The sequence below is a fragment of the Rhyacophila brunnea genome, unplaced genomic scaffold (genome assembly GCF_057557595.1).
Source record: "Rhyacophila brunnea isolate RB1 unplaced genomic scaffold, BYU_Rbru_1.0 scaffold_1, whole genome shotgun sequence".
In the NCBI taxonomy this organism is placed as follows: Eukaryota; Metazoa; Arthropoda; class Insecta; order Trichoptera; family Rhyacophilidae; genus Rhyacophila; species Rhyacophila brunnea.
Genome location: NW_028232751.1, coordinates 44593463 through 44605917, shown reverse-complemented (window position 1 = coordinate 44605917; position 12455 = coordinate 44593463). Strand labels below are relative to the sequence as shown.

General features: G+C 32.8%; 1 protein-coding gene across 1 annotated transcript in view; it reads right to left on the bottom strand.

Annotated features, from left to right (window-relative positions):
• Positions 1-12455, bottom strand: part of LOC147079831 (NPC intracellular cholesterol transporter 1 homolog 1b-like) — a 47905-nt gene that overhangs the window by 26401 nt on the left and 9049 nt on the right. The window contains exons 4-7 of the mRNA XM_085944825.1: positions 11817-11943; positions 7615-7780; positions 6284-6412; positions 700-859 (exon numbers count right to left, since the gene is read on the bottom strand). Of these exons, the coding sequence (XP_085800951.1) occupies positions 700-859; positions 6284-6412; positions 7615-7780; positions 11817-11943 (582 nt within the window). The remainder of the gene's footprint in view (positions 1-699; positions 860-6283; positions 6413-7614; positions 7781-11816; positions 11944-12455) is intronic.

Genomic DNA, 12455 nt, shown 5'->3' with positions numbered 1-12455 from the left:
ATATTAAATAATATTAATAATTACGGAACAAAGCAATAAAATAATTTTAAACCAGCGGTGCTGAAATAAGAGGCCTTTTTCTGACTGTGTAATTTTACAAGGTAATTAAAATAGTAATATTAATAATAATATTATTAATGACGGAATGAAGCAATAAAATAATTTTAAACCAGTGGCACACCATTTCAACTTCCTACCAATAAGAAAAACAAATAATTTGGATAGTTCGATGAACCATAGAAACACTTTTATTTATTTTGTGAACCTGATTCTAAATCACCACACCAGAGCTAGTCCAAGAATCTAGGTTATCACAAGTTTTGTTTTTGTTTTGATACCCCAAAGAAGTATAACTTCTAACGCGCGTACAAAAGTACACACACCGATTATTTTGTTACTTGAACCGGAACGAAAACCGAAATGAAAAAAAATAACGGTTCGAAGCCTTGATTTATATTATAATATCTGTACCTCAGAGCCAGAAACCTTGAAGTCAACTTCCTCTGACAATAAGTTAAGTATAGATTACATACTTAAATAATCATATCAATCGTATCAATAGGCCTTGGGCCATTGATACTGGTTAAGGGCATGTAAAAAAATTTTTTTTTGCATTTTCACACAAGTATTCTTTTTGGAAATGAGGAAGTCTGTACAGTGCAACAATAATTATTATTATTTTGGTTTATTTAACTATACCTTGTATCAAAGAAGTCTTTTTGCTGTCTAACTTCAGATGTTGGTGAAGCCCATAATTCAACAGGATCAGTAGTAATTTCAAGTTGTGTCACTCCAAAACAGAGTCCGATTACTATCCACGAAGATACCATTATGACAAGTGATGGTTGCATCGAACACGCTTCAAAAAATAATCATAATCAGTTATTCTGTAAAAAATCATTTTCCAATTTATCTTATTAAGACGGAATTAACGCTTATTAAGCATTCTTTTCAGTGGTGTAACAGGAAATTTAAAAAGCACAAGAAATAATATTGCAAATGATGAAATATTATGATAGTGATGCCAATTATGAGGGCAATCGCATCTTGCATCATGAAAATAAATTGCCTAAACATAATGCATAAAGCTAATTTGTGTATTAAATTTATTGGTTCAAACTTAATTATTTATTTATTTTAATTTTTTAAAAGTTAATTTCAGGTTTTATACTAAGTATCTATGTAAAATGTTTGGGAAGAAAACTATTTTGAATGGGAAACGTGATTGAATGGAGAAAATTTTTTTGGAAAGGAAAAAAACTAGTTAGATGTAAAAACAATGAAGATGCTTGAAACCCATTGACAATAATTAAAGTTTCTTGGATACGGCCTTAGTTACAGCTTACTTATACACCGTTCCAAAATGAAAAGGTTCTCAAAAGTTTCTCAGTTTGTAGTTTGCTCATGAAAATGGATAAATATGAATTTCAAATTGAATGTGTAAAAAATTAAAGCTTTAAAGCACAATATAATAATATGTATCAACAATACATACCTATTATATTGTATATGCATACAGTAAACTCCCGATTATCCGTGCACGATACGGTGTAGGACTGTAGGTATACAACGATATAAGCTCTTAGGAAAATTGGAACTGATATTAGAAAATTATTAAAAGATTCTAGGAATTAAACCAAAATCTCAGATTTTCTTTATAAATAATGAGTATTACGCATGTTAAAATAATTATTGTCTACTTTAGAAATGTATAGTAATATGTAGTATTTTAAAAAGAAAAAAACATAGCATGGATTATCTGTGTTTTTCGTTTATCCGTGCCGCCTCTACCCACATTAGCCTGGATAATAAGGCGTCTACAGTAGTTCCATAAATTATGAAAGATATTGAAACAATACAATGCATTAATATATAATACCAACATATGATTATAGAATATAAACATGTATAAAAAATTTTCATCAGTGTTTTTTGGGAACACAAATTCATTTAAAAAAACAAAAAAATGCTTTTCCTATTTAAAGAATCAGTATTAAAACTATTCCAGTATATTTTCATAATACATAATATCGAAAGAGTACTGGGTTCATTTGAGTGGGGCGTGTTGTGTGGTATTTTCGCACCCATCAATGACACACAGTTGGGGTGGAGAAGGAGATAATACAACGAGCTGAATACTTTGTACAAAAGACCACAAGAAGAGGAACACAAATTATTTGGAATGGCAAAATGTAGTTCTACTGGTATATGAGTGTATATCATCGTATATCGTATCATGTGTCTTGACAAGAATTTCGATAATATTCAAGAGTTGTTAGTTATGAGTACTTTGGGGAAGGCATCGGTTAAAAAAAATCACTTCAAAAACTGGCATTCAGGAAACCACAAATGAAGAGCTGATCAATCAAGTACAGGATGGAGGAAGTTTTATTTTATTACTTCACAACAAGAATAGAGATTCAAATCTACGGTTTTAGCCATGTTTGGAGCCGTGTCCGGAAACTTATACGAATGCAGTTCGCCGTATCACACTTCACCATGAAATGTTGTATCGGAAACATATGGCCGTATATTAAAAACCATCCAACCTCTTTGGGTCGTATAGTACTAACATAAAATTCATGTCTAAATAAAGCACGGTTCTTGTCGGTTTACACTTTACAGGAAGCCAGCAGCAAACAAATTTTGAAAATAGTGGATATACCTACTAGATTATTTGTTTGGTTAGGTTAGGTTTTCATTTTTGAATTCATGAATTTTGCTTAAACCAGCTATTAAAATTGAATTAATGTTCATATTGAATCTAATAAAATTGGATACCGTATAGTATACGGTCATCTCTTTCCGATATGAAAGCTCACGGTGAACTGTGCAATGGTGAAATGTTTTACGTACAATTTACATGTAACCGTTTGGAGCACGAAGAAGAAGACGACACTCGCTAGAAGCGAGTACCAACAATATAGTCTATAAGCCAGAGCTATTTATTTATTTAAGAATACAAAACATTGTGGACATAACATATCTAAATTCAAGACGTAAACAACATGAGATTTACATTATAACAAATATTACCCTCACAAGAGAGAAGAAGAGAATATAGAAAACAATAATAATAACAAAAAAAAAAAATCAAAACATACTTTAATTTAGTATAATTTAATATAGAAAAATAAAATGCAAATTACATCATTGAAAATGTCTATGTCTTTAGGGAGCGCATTTACTATTCTTGCACCCCTCACAAATGGTGCCTGATAGGCTTGACACGAGGAAACGGTTCTGATCCTAAATAAATCATGGCTGCGACCACATAGGTAATTGACAGGCGCATGTAAATTCAAATTCATTAGGACACCAGGATTGGAAACCATCCCTCGCGATAACAGGCAAAAGAGTTTCAAGAGCAGAAGAGACCGACGAGATTCAAGAGAGTGAAAAGTAAGCATGCCTAGTAGAAAGGCAGTCAGAAAATAATCATTTGACGAATTATCGAAAGGAATATAGTCCAGAAGAAATTTTTTCTGGACGCTTTCTGAAATAAGCTTATAGGAAACCTCATAAGGACACCAGATAATCGACCCATATTCAAGAATGCTACGCACTAATGAGACGTAGAGTGTACGTAAGACATTTGGATTCTTGAATGGTTTGGATTGTTGCATGATGAATCCTAGAAGCTTACTCACACATAGAGCCGTAGAAGTTATATGTGAGTGAAAAGATAATGAAGAATCAACAATTATCCCAAGATCGTTCGCCTCAGATTGATGCTTTAATGAACTTTTTGACATAATATAATTATATTTAATCGGGGTTCTCGACTTAGAAAAAGTAATACAAAAACATTTGTCAGTATTAAATTCTAATTTATTCTTTATTGACCAACTTTCAAGTGAACAGAGATTTCGCTGTAATATGCAACAGTCTAACTAGTTGCGAATTGGTGCATATAATTTCAAATCATCTGCAAAAAGTAAAAATTCTACTCCATCCGTGGCTTTCACTATATCATTGATAAATATGAGGAACAAAAAAGATTTGAACCTTGGGGAACACCTGAAAGAGTTTAAAAGACTTTATATGAACACCCAGCGTTTTCGACATATTGACAACGATGCGAAAAATAAGATTTGAAAAAATTTACAAAATTAATAGATCCGCCTACTGCATTCAGTTTAGTTGAAAGAATATCATGATCAACTCGATTGAAAGCCTTTGACATATCTGTATAGATTGCATGAACTTGACTTGACAATGATTAGTGAACGAGATATATATTCAGTGTACTCTATGAGGTTGGTAACTGTTGATCGAGTAGATCGAAAACCATGTTGAGCGTCAGTCAGCTGACCATCCACATGTTTATATATTTATGTAAAATGGACTCGAATAGTTGACCGGTGCAGATAGAACAGCCACTGGGCGTAAGTTAGTTATTTCAGATACCGAGCCATTTTTATGCACCGGTCTTATAGGAGTTAAGCTCCAACAATCAGTGAAAGTAGATTTACTTAAACATAGATTGAAAATATACAACACAGGATCGCTTAAAAGTTTTTTGCATCCTTTCAATAGCCATTGAGAAATGTCATCTGGACCTACTGAGGATTTCGGATATAGCCTAGAGAAAGCATATTTCATATCTGACTCATCCAGAGGACCAATATTTAGTATGGGCCAAGAAGACGAAAAGTATTCAGGTTGAGGTTGAAGTTTTGGTGGAATCGTGGAATAAACTGATCTAAAATATTCAGCAAAACCGTCAGCGATGGATTTATAGCCATTCAATACCATACCCCCAAAAGACATAGATGATAACTGTGCAGAAAAGTTACGTAAGCTCCTAACATGCGTCCAAAAAGTTTTCGGGTCTGAGGTTAAATTCAAAGAAATTTTCTCAATGTACGCTTTGTGAGCAGCGTCAATGGCACGATGAACTCTTCTGCGCATATCGGAGAAAGCACCATAATCATTTGGGCACTTCGAGCGCTTCCATCGTTTATGACAGATGGCTTTCAAGTCAATGGATTTAATAATGTTATTGTTGAACCATTTAGGGTAGCTGCGTGAAGTACACTCGAAGACTTCTTAATGGGAAAAGACTACACTATAAATATTTACATAGAAAACATCGATTGCACTATTAATATCATTGGTACTATATAAAGCATTCTAATCAATACTCTACATTTCATAATACATTTGTAATTGGTCACCTTCGAAGAAATTCCATTTATTAAAAAAGTAAGTATCCGAGCTAACAAAATCGAAATTATTGCTATCACTAGGACGACTATTGGAAAAATTATGATAATTGATTGGCAACTCAATTAATAGAGCATGATAGTAAGTGTCTTCCTGAACAAGGGGATCAACGCAAGCATTCACCTGTGCATTACAATCTGCATCCGCCAAGATCAAGTCCAATATGCGTGATTTCACATTTTTAATTTGAGAAAACTGTTTAAAGTGCATACAGCTCAGAAAGTGCGCAAATTCCAAATCAACATTGGCAGATGTCGAGTAACGATTGAAGTCACCGATGATAGCAATTGAGCTGCCAATGGATAAATTTTCAAAATATGAGAAAAACATATTATAAGTATTACTCGATGATCGAGGAAGAAAATAAACACAGCTAATAATAAAAGGTGACCCATTACACAACAAATTGATAATAATTACATTGATACCAATAAATATATGGTCAATCACAGACACACTATCAACCCAATCAGAGCGAACGGCAATTAACACACCGCCAACCCCTTTGGAAAAATACACGATCGCAACGAAATACAATATATCTACTATCGGAAAGTTCACTGTCACAAATCGAATCATTGAGCCATGTTTCAGTCAGACATATGACTGAATAATCACTTGCCATGAGAGTATTACGCATCTAAACTGACTTAGTCCTGAGCCAAAGAACGTTTTGATAGTAAATATCTATGATTTTTGTTGAACGTCACAAGCTTTTACTCGTAGAATGGGATGAAGCTGGCTTTTTCTAATGCCATTCATTGACAATCGAGTCAACCGGCCAGATATCGGTAACAAGAAAATGGGCAATAGAGGACTCCGGAACTGATATTTTGATTACTGATTAACATTGGTTTGATAATTTTTGAGTTATAACCGAATAGCTAATTGTATAGGGACTCTACTAACTTGGTTAGTACCAACAATGTCGTCTATAAGCTGTACAAGTTCATCAAGTAGTTTTTGAATTAAAATGGAAGGAACAAAATCGGACTGACTGACAGACAGTTCAATTTTATTAAGTACTAAGTAATACAGAAAATTAGTTCCGTACCTGATCCCAAAGCATAAAACATTTTTTCAATAGCTGCATTCATGCCAGTGTATACACATTTTCTTGTTTCAGGCTCAGTTTCTTGAGATAAATGGGATGAATTATTCCGCTTCTTTAATAAATATTCACCTGAAATAAAATAGTCATTTAATCGCGTAATATGTATTTAGTTGTAACATATTACATTAAAAATGTGTACTCTTGAATAATTAATGTAACTAACAGATTGTTAATTTATCTTTACACTAAAATTACCAGGTTTACAAATTAATATATATTTCATCACACCGTTACAATTCTGGATATGTCAACTATAAAATTATTAGATTTCGCTGCCTGATTTCCAGGTTGTTCTTTGTTCTATGTTACATTTTTAAGCAAAATGACTTATAATGCCATTTTGTTCTATTTCCAGAACTCTGTTTAACCTATTAGTCAGAATACAAAAATTATGAACGGGTTTGTCGATAATGTTGAAAATAAGTTTTTCTTTTATATGCAGAACACAGTTTTTAATGGTTGTGCAATTATGTCAAAGTGAACTTTAAATTGCTCTCCTGAAAATTTTCTGAAAGTGACATAGAACAACCTGGAAATCAGGCAGCGATTTATTGAATATGTCAATGAGTGGTTTGGATAAAATATGAGTTTAATGTGTTAGTTGACCATTCCGAAGATGGGTTTATAACCCGAAACAGCTGTCAATGTAAATAACTAGTAGAATTAACAAAAATAACTGTTTCAAAACCATTATAATAGAATTCTACCACGCAGTAGCGAAGGGTGGAGGTAGGCTGTTAAGATTCAACGTTAAAAGTGCACACTAAACTTTGACAGTCAAATGTATGTGTTTTCATTGAATTATAACTACAATGTGTAGATAGTATTTGTTAGTTTTTAAAATTCAATTAAACCCTGCCCAATCCAAGCCATAGTAGATGGTAATCAAAAAATATTCATTTATCTATAAAATATATAAAATTATGCCATTAAACCATACATAATTTTGGATATTTTATAGATAAAATAATATTTTTTACCGATTACTGTTTGTATATGCAGAGCAGGGCTTAATGAATCAAAAAAAAAACTATCCAACACAGGATTGAATCGAATTTTAAAAACTAAACAGAACCATATGCAAATTGTATTCTTAGTACAATGAAAACAAATAATTATGACTGACAAATTTTAATGTGCACTATTTATGTCGAATCTTAACAGCCTATCTCCACCCCTCACCACTACTATGACGTATAATAATAAATATGTAACCAATATATAATAAATATAAATAACCAAATATCAGTTCTCAATATAGTACTACTTACCTATCGTTACTCCAATAAATATCCCACTAAATACAAAAAATAAAACAACAGCCACCGAAAAACTTGTACAATTGACTCCTAAGACTATGCACATGTCTATTAAAGGACTAGGTTCTGTCCATTCACAGGTATCTTTACAATCCATACATCCACATGGTGAAAATCCCTGAAAATGTTAAAAATAACAATATATTTAAAGGTTACAAGTAAATTGTACGTAAAACATTTCACCGTAGAACGGACGCTATAGAATCAAACCTATAAATAGTTACACCATCAATATTACTAATCATTCATAAGTTTTAACTGGACTATCGACAAACTGCTAACCTCGAAATCCATCCAGTATTATTTTAGAATCGATAAAATTTAAACAATGTGTTTTATTTAAGGTGAATTTAGTGATAGTTACGAAATGCTTTTTCATAAATATAACCTAAAGCTGACGTAAACAGTATATATAATTTTACGAAAATGTTGAGTCTTCGCCTAAAATAATATTTATTGATGATAAATGCTTATAATATTGATTGAAAATACAGTATGTTTAACGATATTTAACTCATTTAAATATTTTTAGAATGTTTGTTTGACAATCAAATCTGCGAGACATGGTTTGTCATTAATTTATTTTTTTTGTATTCTTGTATTTGTTTGTCTTTGTAACAAAATATTAACTTGAATTTTTTTTTTTCTTAAGGCCGGGAATATACGGGCAACTTTGTGTTGCTGGCAGCAAACGAGCTGCCGACCAAGGCAACTTATGCCGCCATGCTTGGCAGCAAATGTGTCAGCGGGATATGGAGTTTACGAACTACTACTATCACTATATGATTCACATTTTAGATTCCAAATGCACTCATAGTTTTTTATGTCACTTATAAAAGCGTCCGTGTCAAAATTATTGTCGTCCATATTTGGCAAAAACTCGGACTGGAATGACGGTGCGCATGACTAAGCGCCAGGCGGTGAGAGAGGTGGGAGGGGCTGAGTTGCTATACCGGACAGCTAGAGCTGCCGAGTGTATTTTTGACGTGGCGACAAATTAACTGCCGCAACTCGGCGGTTCAGGGCAGCGCGTCGACTGCAGCTGCCGAGGTCGGCAGCAGTGAGTTGCCACTGCCGGCAGCAGCAACACGAAGTTGCCCGTATATTCCCGGCCTAATCCTAAAAATATTAATTATAATATTCATAGGTAACGCAGTATTTCGAGAAAATGACAGATAGGTACGTAATATAGTAAAAACCCACGCGAACAGAAGTTCAATTCAATTACTGCGACTTACTGCGATGTTGTGAAATTAAATTTATTGTGTAACCACTTCAATTGGCAACCGTTCGCAGGAAATCTTTATATAATAATATTATCAATATCACCGCGGCGAGCCATAGTATGAAGACTAGAAGCGTTCGGCTGCCAATCTAAAGGTCAGCGGTTCGAATGCACTCGTGGCCGCGTTTTTTTTCATGAGAAAATAAATTAATATTGGCGGGGCACAGTATATTATATACGTCTTTTATCTATGGACGCAGGCGGCCGCCATGACAGGACAGCATATCTATTCGCAAATGCACGTTGGTATACCTTGATTACGCGGCCGACGTCATTTCCACTTCCGTAACGGTTTCTCAATTTCACTACATCCCAAAAGAAGAATAACTTCAAAAATTATGTCATATGTCTATTTTTTAAGCCATTTGTAACGGGTCTAGGACGATTTAGCGCTGGGACAACTGGATGCCACACAATTCGAAAATAAATAGCCGTTAAGTATATTTATATTTTGATATTATGATTTAATAGTTTATGAGAATTTAAATATGCACACATAAATAATGATTTAATCGTGCATATGTTTCAGTTCCAACGAAAAAAGAGTTTTTTATTTTTATATACCTAAAGCCTTAGGCATAGTAATTCTCCATCCGCAATAAAAGAACATTATGTCAAGAATAAAATGAATTAAAACTACCATGTAGTAGATAGAAACTAATTAAAATTTATCGTCTACGTTCCGTTTACGTGTCTACGACAGTGCGGCGTCCAATTGTTTTGGCGTCCAGTTGTCCTATTCCCTTTGTAACTTGACAAAAAATATTCCAGCCAAATCGTCGCTATAGGATTTGTTTCCCGAATAGACCAAATGTCAATTTTTCAGGAGACGAAAAACAAATTTCATTGTCGTATTATGAAATATCAGTAGATGTATCAATCATTTTTTCTACACTGTATGATTGCAACATTATCTAAGAATAAATTCCAAGAATAATATACTGGTATAAATCAGTAAATGCACAGAAAATGCGTTTTATTTACAAGTACTCGTTGTGGATATTCGGGAAATTTTTTGCGCTCTCTCAGAATAATGGATATTCGGGACAAAACAAGGACATTCGGGACTTAAGACCGTAGCGTATTGCTGCACGGCCCACGGATTACTGAGTGGTCAAAAAGTACGCACCTCAAATGTTATATTTATTTACACGATAATTGTTAATGATTACTTTTACTATTTAAATACCTAATGATCGTAATAACCCAAGTGTGTAGGTAATAATAACATGCGGCATTCGCTTTTTTCGGTTTTTTTCGTAATAAGTAATAAAATAGTTTTTAATAATCTTTTTTTTTATTCAACGAATAATTCACAAGATTTAAGAATGTACCATTCTAATTATTGAACATACATAATTTTTAAAATCACTTCTGAGAAAATATATTATAACCAATAGAAAAAATCTTTTTGAAAAAAGTAAGACACCCGGCAGGAATCGTCCCTGCATCTCCTGGGTTTACGACTCAGTCCACAAATTATCCACTATGCTACGAGGTGACATACTTATGACGACAAACTTTAACTATTGGCCTTTTAATACCTGCTCATCAGTATTCTTCAAAATCATGCGACTATCGGCGATCGGTTTTGGTTTATTAAATAAAAGTACGTATCTACTACTTCAATTACTAACCGACGTCACGGATTTCTCCAATATTTTATGATGGTACTTACTCGTACTTGCTAACAATTTTATATTAATACTTTTTCCAAAAAAAAAAAAAAATCTATGTATATATATCTGTATATTATTATATCTATATATTTCTATAATTAACAATTAAACTTATTACAAACCACCAAATAAATATTATATATTAACTATTGGAATGACAATACAAAATATTAGCATCTATAAATTAATTACCATTGGCTGCTAATATTAGGTAGGTACCAATATCCTAAGTATATAATATTTACCAAATAAATAGTTACTAACATACATATTAAATTAAATTAACTATCAGCGCATTCAAAAATAAATAATAGCATCGCCTTTATTTTCATAGAAATACCTAGATTAAAAGGAAAATAAAGACAAACAATGTTTAATTAATAATAATTTGAAATAATAATTATTTTTTACGTCATAGTAGCTGCCGGTTCACACTGTAGAATTCATATAACCGTTGGGATTTTGTGTCATTTATCAAAACAAAATGCAGTTATTTAGGTTAAAATACTCACTTCCATAACTTTACTATAAGTTCAGGGCGAACGGGTGATGTATCAGCTATAAATGATCTCTTCAAATTTGATGAATTCACTATTAAAACAATAGTAACTTTAAAAACAATATCAATAAGACGAAATTTGAAAGAGCATTCCGGACGGCCGAAAAATATGAAAGTAGGCGTGATTGTTTTAGAGCTGGACAGCGTGAATGTGGGAGCGAGATGCACGGCGTCAGCGCGGTTTGATTGGCTAAAAGTCATATTCGGGAAATAAAAACTCAGCCAGAGATTTATTTCGACCGAAATTAACTTGGATATTCAGGTACGAATAGTTGGACATTCGGGAGAACAACACGGAGTAATTGTAACTTAACATGGCGTATTCGGGTTTTTCAAAAAAATATCTCTGTTCCTAGATAAAAATATATTGTTTTTATAAACGATTTCGGTAGAGTTCGATAAAAGAAATTGAACTGCATTAAAATGTCGATTTCGACAAAAATGGATATTCGGGAAACAAATCCTATAGCGACGAAATGCTGTAACCTACTTCCTGAACAATTTGATATTTGAGGGTTACACCAATTAGCCTGTACAGTGACTATATTATGTACCTACCTATTATGTAATATAAGTTTAGATACAAATGTACAAACATGTAATAATTTCATGTATTTCTTATAAATCCTACCTCATATGCCTCGTCGCAATGCAATGTTGTAGGTGAAAGAGCAGTTTCAGAGTTAACAGTTGCATTGAAGGTAATTAAAAAGGGAACAAACGGGTTCCCATTCACGTCACCTATGTAGTCAAACCACCTGTAAAAATAATATACAAAATCTGTGTAAGAAACAAAGATGTTGAAAACCCTGTGTTCTCTATGTAGACTGAACCTAAATATTTATAAAAAATGAAGCCCAACAAAAGGTTACTAAGATTAATGATTAAATTAACTGTAAAACATTTCGCATTGCAGATTCAGGTGTAGAATGCTTCACACTGTTATCGCCTCCATCAGCCGTTAAAAGCAGCAAAAATTATAATATTTTCAACACAATTTTAGATTTACTTACTAGGTCAATTCCATGAATTAAATATAGCCAATATAAGCTCTGAAACTTGAATTCGCTATGCAATCATTATTATTTCAATGGACAATCACGTAAAATCGCCAAAAAATTATACAAAAGTAAATAATGCAGAAGTTTCAAAACTTGATATATCTGTTTGGAGTGTGCTGAGATACAAATGCCTTGCATTAAGTGTTAGGGTACAGAAAAAGATTTCTTTTATACAAAGCACCATTATTTATAATTTAAAAAATTGAAAG